The sequence below is a fragment of the Ictidomys tridecemlineatus genome, chromosome 12, assembly GCF_052094955.1.
Source record: "Ictidomys tridecemlineatus isolate mIctTri1 chromosome 12, mIctTri1.hap1, whole genome shotgun sequence".
Classification (NCBI taxonomy): Eukaryota; Metazoa; Chordata; class Mammalia; order Rodentia; family Sciuridae; genus Ictidomys; species Ictidomys tridecemlineatus.
The window spans coordinates 67450044-67462254 of record NC_135488.1 but is presented as its reverse complement, the minus strand read 5'-3'; the positions used below and the strand labels follow the sequence as shown (position 1 = coordinate 67462254).

The window sequence follows — 12211 nt, the reverse complement described above, 5'->3', positions numbered from 1 at the left end:
GGATCCAATATAGAAAACTAGATTACCAAGTGACTTCAGGATGCAAAAAATTTAAATCTAGAAGACATTTTAGAAACTGCCTGGATTACTAATGTAATGTAACTCCAATTTAACTATTAATTTAGCATAACTTTATTTGATTTAAATAGTAGTTGTTTTCTAATTTAAAAATCATTTCAGGGGGTTTTCCCTTATAAAACCGGATGCTTTTTCCTAAGAAAAATTCTATTCTATTTGAAGCATTCCTATGTCAAAGTTCTTTTATGATGGATTACCTACATTTCCCTGTCCTAGTTTAACCAGTCTTAAGATTGGTGGAAATAGTTGATATCTTAAATGCATCTTCTCACAAGTTGATGTCAATGACTGTATGTGGAATTTGAATACCCAGGCAGCAACAGTTCATGACTACCGCCATATTTAACTCCCTAGTAGAGTTAGACAGTCTCAATGAGTCTCAGCTATGCAGATTGGAATGATTACCATGGCAACAAAGCCACTAAAGAGATTGGCTATTTCCCTCCATTCCCTTTGACCTTTAGCACTGTTCTTTGGAAGAAGTTCTTTAGACCTGATTACTTTTGAGCCTAGGCCTTGTTCTTTCTCTTTTGTCTCGAAAAAAAAGAAAAGTACCAAAGAAACTATTAATCATTTAAATTGCTCTTTTGGTTTTGTTTATATCCAAAGGCATTCTATTTGAATAAAGCATGTCAAGGTAGCATCAGTCAAAATTTGATTCACTATGTTTGCAGGTGATGGCTTGGACAACAGTGTAGCTTCCCCCAGCACAGGTGACGATGATGACCCTGATAAGGACAAAAAGCGTCACAAAAAGCGTGGCATCTTTCCCAAAGTAGCCACAAATATCATGAGGGCGTGGCTGTTCCAGCATCTAACAGTAAGTGGATTCTAAATGACATATGTAAACTAAATATGGACAATGAACCAGTTTTGATAGAAAAATAAATGATCCCTCTGGACTTGAAATATTTCTTAAATCACTGTGTTCGCACAGTTTTTGCAAAGTGTTAGCACTTGTTTCCTAGTTACGTACCCCACTTGAGGAGTTTTCTTTGAAGTTCGCTATTGCAATTTTGTTAACCTTTGTAAGTTATAAGGTTTAGGAGTTCATGTGCACTTGTGATTTTAAGTGTGTGTGTTAATGATGTTGCTTTTCTAAAGTGTGACCCTGAAGTATTTAAAAGAAAGTTAGTCAAACCCAAGAGAGAATGACTTAATATCTTCAGTGAATGCTTTAGTGGACCTTTACAGTGAACAGTCCACAAAAATTTAAATCATGTTGCAATGGCAAGATGATCGAATAATTTGATGTTAAGTGGCTTGAGAGCACCAGCTTCCATTACAAAACACTCATGTGAGTCAGAGTTCCCAGTGAAAGTTGTCCCTGCATTTAGAACTGTAAAGGAAAACAGCAATATACAGTCAGCTCTTCCTGTGTAGTCCCTTGTGACTTTTCAAGCAGAGTAACAGTTTATATTGTCTGTGTGAGTATTGCTGTTTTCACTGCAGGAATTCTCCTGGAGATGTGAGAAACTGGAAATTTGGGGCTTTATACCACCAGGGGATTTATTTTGTTTGGGTATTGTTCTGAATGAATTTCATGTTCAAAATATTTATAATCATAATATTTTGGTGGATATTTTTGTAAGTGCATACGGATTTGATGACATCTGAGGAGGAAGACAAAAACGAAAATTTATGGATAAAATAACATTTTAAAAATCAGCAAAATTGTTGACCTGGGGATTTTCAATATAAGGGACAAGTGATGGATTTAGACAGGCTGTAGCCCAGCTGCATAGATGAATGAATGTTAAAAACTCAACTTTTTTATTCATGTCAGGAGCAAATCCTTTATGTTACTATTTTTAGCCTACTTTGCTTTTCTTAAAGTCACTTCCCATCCCACCCATGACCCCTTAGATATTGAGGTTCATTCTGCATTGTTACAAACATGTCCAGAACCTGTTGACCTCACTCCCTGGCCTGCTTTCTAAGCCATGCTCCTCAGTGAGTTGTCTTGGGACAGGGAGGGAAACCTAGGGGAAGACTGAAGGCCACTTTGGTTCTGCTTCTCTGGATAGAAGTTGAGCCTCCAATAATTCTCAAGGTGTAAATTAATCCTTATGTTCCAGTATTGGTGAATCAAATGAAAACTGAGAGCAGTAGAAGTAAATAATAATAATTATTATTATTATTATTCTTCTTTCATTCTCTTCTTCCCACCATGATTCCCAATAGTATCTTGACTATGCTGAGCATTTCTGAATGAACTTGAGGGCTTGGTGAATGCTGGAAGTTAGTCGAGGATTCAGATTGTTTTACCTGTTATAACTTTGGTATCATATTAAGTTCACCTAAAATCTGACTCAGGTACCATTACTCATCTGCCGCTTGTTGCATGTAGGAAGAAGGTATTCTCAGATCTGCCTCATGCAAGTTTCCTATTGAGGTTTATCAATCACTGTTGAACTTGGGGGAAGGAGGACTAGGGTGTCCAGGTCATGCCATGAAAAACAATAGTATGACATTGAGAGGAAAAGTGGCAATAGGTCAAAGGTACACATGCCAGAATACTATTTCCTCACTAGCTAACCTGCTCTTGAGTGAGGGGATCAAATCAGGATGAGCCTGAAGTCACAACCAGACTATTTCTATTTCTTAACCGAACAGGAAAAATGAACGGATTTCTTCAGCCCCATCTCAATCAGCAGGGGAGCTTTGGCTTTACTTGAAACTGAGATGCCCCTGAATAAAATATAATCAAATATTAGTTCAGACAGAATCAGAGAGAGAGAGAGAGAGAGAGAGAGAGAGAGAGAGAGAGAGAGAGAGAGAGAGAGAGAGAGAGAAAGCAAGTTATTTTATTCATCTGCCAGATTTTCCATTTTTCTAAGCTGTACCCTTGCGAAAAACCTTGCAGAGAGCTATGTTACGTTTTTTTTTTTAAAAAACAAAACAAAACAAAAATCCTTTCTAACATTGTGATTATACCTGCATTGCAATGCTTATGTGGACTATGCATTACTGGGGCAATCGTAAGAGAAATTATTCATGAGCTGCCTGATTTCTTGAGGCCTGGCTAATTGCCTTCAGTTTTAGAGTCTTTGCTGGCCTGTGTCACTGCCCTGGAAGAGGAAGTCCATTCCTCCATGTCTCTCTGGCTTTCTATGAGTGTTCATAGAAGTTGCCTTGTGGAGTCCATTTATTTCAACCCTCCTTGCCCACGCCAATGCCATCTGCTCAGACAGAAATATTGATAACAGTCTGAAAGAGCTAATTGCTCTCAGAACATCATCTTAAAAAAAACAAGGTAGAGATATGAAATATTCACACCATTCCTTCCCCCAAAGAGAAAAATTTCCTCCCTCCTCTTAATTGCAAGAGCAAATAAATTCCCATTTACAAAGAACACCCTCCCTTTTGTTTTGTTATTCTCCTTAAATGAATGCCTGATCTTCATCGATACATTTTTCATCAAAAGCTCTTTCCGAAACATTCTATGGAATAAAAAATACTATAGATATCAAAGAGGTTTTTCTTGTCATTGTTGTTGATTATCCAGATATAAGTACTGACATCTCATTCTAATCCATTAGTAACTTTATTTCAAGTTCTGAGAGTCTTTCAGGGATACATGATTCATTAGGAAGACTGAATGAATTTTAAATAATCACATTATTGCTATGTGATTTTTGCAGTTTATCTAGAAAATCCTTTCTGAAATTTTGCTGGATAATAAAAGAACAATTGAAACTATGGCTAATTAAAACAATAGCGATAACCATTGATTGACAAATTGTAAATGAATCTTTTTTTTTAAATGCCAAAAGGCATACTCTAAAACCTCACATACCTTATTGAAAGCAAATTGCTATTTTTTTTTCTTTTTGAAATAAATGGATCAATCTTTTCATTGAGTTTATTCAGTTAAAAAAAATCTGCCCATGAAAGGGCTTTCAAGCATTTGTGTGTTAGAAGAGTAGAATAGGCCCTGAATAAAAAACCTTTCTGGATTTGCACCCCAGCTGCATGAGAAGAAAAAAATGTGCTGGTCTGTAGTTATCCACAGGTAGATTTAATCAGTAGCACATTTTACTACTCCAAAGAGAGAACTGAAAGCTCATTCTTGGACTCGAAGTCTCTAGCAAGCTAAACTGCACATACTTGTGTATAATGAAAACAATAAAAAAAAGGAAACAAGTTTTAAACTTTGGTGATTATGGAGTAAAAGGAAATTTCAGTGCAGTATATTCCCAGCTTCGACTTAGTTGAACATTTGCCAGTGTTGATAAGTAGAGAAGTTCTCTTAAAAGAAAAGATTCCCTGGAATTGAAAAGAATGACTGGCATGATTTAGATAATAAGAGAGAATTCAAAGAAAATAAAAGCATGTATTAATAGAAATGCTTGCATTTGCCTGAAGAGAAATTATTGCAAACAATTAAAAAGTATTTAATATTTGCATATGAGTCACTGTATCGTCACAATCCATTCAGGGACTTAATGTCACATCAAGGTGTGTGTGTGTGTGTGTGTGTGTGTGTGTGTGTGTGTGTGTGTGTGTGGTGTCCCTTCTTGAGGGCGTTATTCCAATTATAAACAGCCTACTATGTCATAATACTTAAGCTAGAAGTGCTTTGCATATTACCGGTTTTTCTGCTACATTGTGTCACAAAGAAGTGTATTCAAGGACCTAGTGAAAAATGAGGAAAAGAAATAAATTTAATGTTTAAAGTACAAATCAAAGATCTTTCTTCTTTTTTGTTTGCCTACCAGATCATATTGCAGTTTTCAATATAATCTAAGTGGAGAAGCGGTTAATGTGGTTCTTATTTAAAATATGCAGAGACTATTTTTCTGCATGAAGCCACTGTGTGTGTCTCAAGAATCCTGAAAGTTAGGGGGAGTGGAGATATTTAAAATGTATACCTGCAGATTCAAATGAAAAAAAAAAAGTATTCAAGAGTCAATATTTGGCATGGACCAATAGGAGAGGGGGAAGAGGTGATGGAGAAGGTTATTATGGGGAGGCAATCCAGAAGATTACTGGGGGAAAGTGATCCAGAAGGTAAAATAATTTTTTATTCACATTTCCTCCAACCCCCCATCTTTTCATTCATCTTGAGGATCCCCTTGGGTTAAATCTGACAATTGAGACAAAGTTTATTTCTAAGTCATACACATATATTTACTATGTGTTTTTGTTTCTTTTCAATTTTTTTTTTTTTTTGCATGTGAACTTGTAGCCTGGAAAATATTTGTATGTGTGTGTGTGTGTGTGTGTGTGTGTGGCCAAATTTATGTCTTCATTTCTGATTTATAAGACTTTCCTCTATTGTGGATAAAGCCAATGTGAGGGGTTGTAGAATCTTCCAGGTTGAGAATGGCGTTTCCATAGAAACACTATTAGATGAAAAGTGCCCTGCGGGTCCGCCGCTCTAAGGATGGAGTAAATGGAATTGAATTGGGAATTGAATGCTCTAGAAGAGACAGATGTTGTTTCATTGGTTTTGCTTTTGGTAACAAGATCTGTTGGAGACATCTTACTGTCATATCTCTGCCTGCGATTTTGGAAGAATTACTGTCTAACCATTATGAATTATTATGACAATGAAAAAGTAGTTCTAATTGCTGTCTAGCTAACCCATTCTGTCGGTCAAGGTGAGTGAAAGGTCAGAAGGTAGATAGATGGACCTATAGGTGGGCTCACAGGTAGATAACAGAAGGCATTTTCTCTCTCCTCCCATTTGCATTTCTCTTTCTGCCCTTCACCTCCACGTTCCGTTCCGTCAGCTTCAACAGTGAACATTCTTAGTGAATATTCTTTCCCTGATGGCTTTCTTCAGCCACCTGTGTCCCAAAAGACGTGAGGCAGTCCTGAGAAGCTGGTGGGGGGCAGAACAGCCACATTGGTGAATTCTTGCCTGAAATGTCTGTCAGAGTAATATAGAGTATTTGAGAAAGGCTGCTCCTTCCTCAAAGTTGTCCTAACCTGCTTTGATTTTCATGTGCCTGAGCCCAGGGAAGTGATGTCTGGAGTTAGTAGGTAACTTTGACCCCTTCTTTAGGATGTGTAATCTGCAGATGTATTTTTATATTAAGATGCTTGAAAACTAGTATAAAGGCAATTTGTCCCCTTTCAGATGTTCATGTACCATATCAAGAAGGAGCTCTTTTAAACATATGAGAGGAGGATCTTTGTCCTTATTACTTTTGCCCTTATAAATAGTTGTCATATACCTTCTCCTCTGACCGAAGCTAGTACTTGCTGAAACAATCTCAGGTTTGAAATGCTGAGACTCCCTCTCTTCATCTTAAAAAGATCTCTGCTACTTTGAAGATAGCATTTTTCAACTCTGATTAGATAAGGACCCTGACTACTTTTCACCCAAGTGGGAATCATTTGTCTCTGGAGGAAAATGGAACAGACTATTTAATTACTCGAGGGGATTATTGGACTGTCCTAATTCTTCTGTGATATACATCATATAAACTCTGTTTTAATCATGAAGCGGGTGGCTTCCAGATTCTGGGGCAACTGCCTTTTTCTTTTTCTTAGCTAGTTATTGAAATCCTAATGGGATGGGTGATGAATTTTCTTAGGTCAGGTAAACTGAAAAGGCTACAGCTGGAATTCTTCACCCAGAAGAATCGGAGTTAATACTAATGATCATTGTGAATTAGAAGATCAAAGGGGAAGCGTCAGCCTGTTCTCCAAGTTGCTGCCCCAGAGGCCATTAGTGACCTGGCAGAGCTCTCTCCCAGCCTTGAGCACCTCCTACCCCGTGCAGGCCTTTCTTCCCCACTCCCAGTTATGCACCTCTGACCTGGGGTAATTACAGTCCGTTGATGAGGAGGCATTGGGAAAACAATCCAAAGTAAAAACAAAAGTCGAACTTTAAAATTGCCCATTTATCCAGGTACATAGGACTCATAAACCAATAGGCTTTGACAGGACTCTGTGTTTTTTTGGATTGTGATGGAGATTTTTGAGATTTTCATGCTGTCCAATGAATTTTTTTTTTATTTATTCCACTGATGATGCCTTCTCTATGGGATTATTGTAATGTCTGGCTGGCAATCCTTCTAAAATTTTCCTTTTGTTTCCAGAGCTAAAATAAAAGTACACAATAGTTAGTTTTTCTCATATTCTCCCCCCCCACACACACACACCACCCTTTCCTTTTTTGCAGGACTAGGGATTGAGATCAGAGCTCTGTGCACGGGAAGCAAGCACTCTATCACTAAGCTATTTCCCCAGTCCCTCTGATATACTCTTAATTAGGAGAATTAAATATAAGATTAAGTTTAAAACAAAAGTGCCCACATAAGCACAATTTATTAAGTCGATGGTTTCTGATGCAGAAGACCATTTGAACACTAGCCAGCCATTTATAGACTTTAAAGCATACATCAATATCATGTCTCAGTTTTATTCCAATTAATGACAAAGTTTTTGAAGATAAAATACCAAACTTGATCCACAAGTATGCAACTGCTCCTCCTCAATTGATCTTTCGGATTAAAACTGAAGCACCACATGTTTATGTGTATAAACATACACATTTAGACATACACATATATCTATATGTTTATACATACATCTATATATACACATATTTATATATACACCCATGTACATGTATGTGTATATATATATATATGTATACACACATTTTAACTAACTCAATCAAATCCTTAGGAATTTTACTTTATCATCATCATCGTCATCATCATCATCATCATCATCATCATTGTGTTACTGGGGATTGTACCCAAAGCCTTACACATACTAGGCAAGCACTTTCTCACTGAGCTACATCCCCACCCTTTTTTATATTTAAGAAAGGGTCTTGCTACATTGCCCTAGCTGGTCTCTAATTTTTGATCCTGCTGTATCAACCTCCTGAGTACTAGGGATTAGAGGCGTGCATCATAAAGCCCAGCTCAGGAACTTTATATCATATAAACCTGACTTTACTTTCTCAGTGTTTATGATTTCTAGAAGATACTTTACCTTAAAGTATGAAGGTTTGAAGGAGAATCAGATGGTTTTGTTTCAGAATGGATTTTAGTGTAGTGTTTTGGGTTGGTTTGGTTGGTTGACTATTTTGCCAGCAGAAGTAAATCACTATGTTATGAAGTGTAGCAAATTTTGACTTAACTGGAGACATCTCCGTTACATCTTTCTTACTAAAGTATGAATGTGACTTTGGGGACATGTATATTCCTACATATTTGCATGTATGCATTTTTCAGTAGGACAAATCATCTCTGAACATTGCCATCTCTAACAAGCCTAGGTGGGAAAACTAATCTTTTTAGTTTTTAATTATTTTTTTACTTCTTTTGAGCTCCTACATAGGCATGTTCAGGGCTCTAATTTTTCTTTCTGCTGCTGAAGCCACATGCTAAGGGGCTACCAAACATATGTCTGTTGCAGGAATCACAAAACCTTCTTGGCCATGGCCAAAGCTTACATGTCATATGCACAATGCAATGATGTTTCAAAAACAGTTTTGTTGATGCTCCAAGGTAATACAAATGATAGTGATTGTGTAGATTCACATTGAAATGATTACTGGTGATGAGAGTGCTGGTGGTTCAGGGTTGCTTGCACCTGTATTTGCAGAGCACTGAGCTTGGTGCAGTTGGCATGGTCAGTGGACTTGATACTTCAGGGTATCAAGAATAGAGAAGAGCTCTCAAGAACTCAGATAGGACAACTCATTTTGGTGGGCCAGTAGAGAGCTTCTGGAAGCAAACTATAGCTGACAGGGTTGTGCCTTGCAGTTTTTTAATTTTTAAAGACAAAAATTTTAAGTTCTTGTTTTTCTAGCCATTGCAAAACATGTTCAGGCAGCCAATTATAGCCCAATGAACATGGCTTTTAATTCAAAGTATATTGTTCTATCTAAAGAAAAGTTAGACCCTAAATATTTAACTCAATGTTATAACTGTCAATACCCTAAGTTAGTTGATACTTAAAGGATACAAATGACTTTGTTTTACATTTTTTGAAATATTCTGAAATAGAGATCTTTGGTAACTATTTGAATCTAAATGTTCTGCTGGCATTATCTTTTCAGAAAAAAAAATTATGAGACAATGTATGTGCCCTTCAAATCTGTTGGTGTCTTTGCTTTTCAGTTTTTAATATTCTGTGGTTGAGCCGGGCATGGTGTTGTATGTCTGTATCCCAACTGCTTGAAAGACTGAGGCTGGGGATGGCAAGTTTGAGGCCAGCCTGGGCAACTTAGTGAGACCTTGTCTCAAATAAAAAGAGATAAGGATGTAATTCAGTGATAGTGCATACCTGGGTTCAATCACCAGCACCACCAAAAAAAGAAAAGAAAACCTGTGATCAGTTTATCTATTTTTACATTAACTTTGTCACTAGTATCCCTGAGTACCCAAGGGCTCTCAGTTGTCCTATGGCATAGGGGGCCCCGAGAATTTGGTGTCCCGGAAGTTTTGAGAGGTTTAGAGGCCAGGAGGTATACTTTGTTCACATGAATGTTTATCCTAAAAAAAAAAAGATCACAAATATTTTTTCCATTGCAGTGTAAAGAAGTTTAGGAACAATTCTTACTACCACCTAAAATGAGCCAGTTTCCAACTCTCTAGAGGTGAAGCTCTACAGATATGATTTGACCTCATTTAAAAAAAAAAAAAAGAAACAGGATTAATTCTTGCCTACAAAATGTTATTTTTATCATTTGTTTAGACAGCAATTTAATAATTGCTTGGCTATTTTGATATTGGATCATTTTATCTTTTTAGCAGCTGAAGAAAAAATTGATCAAAAGGCTAAATAAAATCATGAGTATCTCAGTGGTGTTTTATAGATGAATTTTTTTCACATACATTTAACTCTGAAAATAAACCTGTGAGATAGGCAGGATGAAAAAAAATGAAGTATAAAGAACTTAATGGTTTTTCTCAAGGTCAAAAGCTATGAACTGGCTGAGCTCAAACTTAAATTTCCATGTGCTTTTGCCTCACCAACACAGGACAAATCAAATCACATTGTGGGAGTTTGAGGTGTAATTATAATCTCTTGCTACAGCTATCTTAATAATAATAATAATAATAATAATAATAATTATTATTATTATTATTATTATTATTAGTTAAAAATTTGAAATTTTTGGCATAAAACCTCAGAATGCAATGCAGTAAACCTTAGTTTACTGGCAACTAAGATTTTTTTTTTTCTTTTCTGGATTCTTTTCTCCAAAATGTCAAATATCTGCCCTTCTAAAAGACAAAACTATCGATAGTTTACAATAATCTTAATTATTTCTGAATTGTTAGAATTTCAAATTTGAGACACTATTTAACTGTTCCTCCTTCCTGACAGAAATATGTAAATCTCTACCCATGTCTATTACTAACAATGTCTGATGGTGGTTTGGGGTTGAAGGATCTTTCTTTATGCAAATCCTAACTAAACCTAACACAGAATTTAGCTCCTTGAGGATTTTTTTTTTTTGCCTGTCACGTGGCCAGGACGCCAAAGAGCTATGTCTTTAATTTGCTTTATGGAGATAGAAGAAACTGCTTATGCAGCCCCGATTACTCTTGAACCTACAATCCAACTGTCGCTTCTCAGCAAAGAAGGCTGCTAAACCCTGGAGAATTAAGCCGCCGCTCTGGGGTATGACACTGAGGTCTGATCATTTTAAAGCTAGTAATAACCAGAATCCTAAAATTCTTATGAATAAAATGTAATTTTAGTAATGTTTCCATAAACAGTGGTAATGGTGGCATTTTAGTAGGCAGTGACATTAGTCACATCGAAATTGCACCACATTGGCTTTTAAATTACTCCACCTGTCTGTGTGAATAGAATTTTCAGTGTAAAAGCAGAGAGACAGCTGCTGCTAATGTCTCCTTCTCCCCGTGCAGATAATGCTGGCAAATCTACATGCATAAAGGACTGGTTTGTGATGTAAAACGGTACCTGACCCCGCTGGCTCCTGAGCTACAAAGCAATACCTTTAATTACCAGTGGCTGTGTTTAGTTGTTGATATAAAAATGTCAGCTTCCAGGAGTGTAACCTCAGGTTCACTCCCTCTAGTAATGTCACACGCTGTACACTCTCTTGCTTCCACCCACATCCGTACTGCGATGGGTAAGCATTTATCTTGATGTGTTTCAGAAACATGCCCAGTATTAATACTTAAAAGGAAAACACCTAATACTGCAGGAACTTGATTGATGATCTTTTCATTCGAGAACTTTTACAGATTAGTGGAATCTGGTTCCCTCTTGCTAGCCAGAAGAGAAATATGGCACAATGTTTATACCTTCAAAGGGCTTACTGTTATTCATCTAATACAAATGCACATCCTTATGTGAGGGGGGGGGCAAGCATTTCATAGAGTAGGAATGGGAAAGCATAGAAGGGCTGCAGAATATCACATTTTTTTTTTCCCTATGTGCTTATACTTCCTGTTGATAGATGATGAAGTTGACTTTCTGGAGAAGGCTATTTATCCTTAGGTTTTTTGGGGTTATGGTTGACTGTAGCAGCTCCATTGAAATGAGAATGACCCAGGCAGGAGGATCCTCTTGTTGGAGATAGATGCCTGTTGCCAACAATGCATTTGGTGAAATGGTAATATAGGAGATATACGTGTCTGGCTCATTTGCAGGCATTCTTTTTGACTTCTTTCACACAACTGGTGTTTTCGTGTTTAATTTAACAAGGAATGAGTAGTAAATGAAAGCTGCTGCCTGAAATCCCACTGTGAGCGTGTTTTGCACTTGGCTCCCCAGTGACAAGGCAATTTGTGAAATTATGTGATGGAGTAATTAGATGAAGCCAGGGCTCCTGATTGTTGCCATGCATATGTGGCGAGGGTTTGTTGGGAAAGAGGGAGGGGGGAGCAAAAAATAGATTATTACCCTGGCAAGTTGGCTCAAAGCTTCTTCATTTATTTGTAAACAGAATATTTAGTGACCGCATAGGAAGTAGCTGTAATCACCAGCTCATAAAGAAACCACAGCAGAGCTTTTGGATTTTTGCAGAGTGCTCATGTAAAATTTAAGCTGGGAGGCAGAGTCCCTGTTAATGTAATTAGGATCTAATTTACCACCCTTTGCACACAGATGTAATAATGTCTAGATATTTATTCTATCTTTAAGCACGTTACATATACCTCAGTGCAGCCGTTACTGA

At 37.1% G+C, this 12211-nt stretch overlaps 1 protein-coding gene across 6 annotated transcripts in view; it reads left to right on the top strand.

Moving 5' to 3' along the window:
* Meis1 (Meis homeobox 1) overlaps positions 1 to 12211 on the top strand; it is a 136465-nt gene that overhangs the window by 74769 nt on the left and 49485 nt on the right. For 5 of the 6 annotated variants that reach the window (XM_078029102.1, XM_005322079.5, XM_078029103.1 and 2 more), the window contains exon 8: positions 753 to 898. The exons of the other annotated variant lie outside the window; for it this stretch is intronic. In XM_078029102.1, the coding sequence (XP_077885228.1) occupies positions 753 to 898 (146 nt within the window). The remainder of the gene's footprint in view (positions 1 to 752; positions 899 to 12211) is intronic. 6 annotated transcript variants of the gene reach the window in all.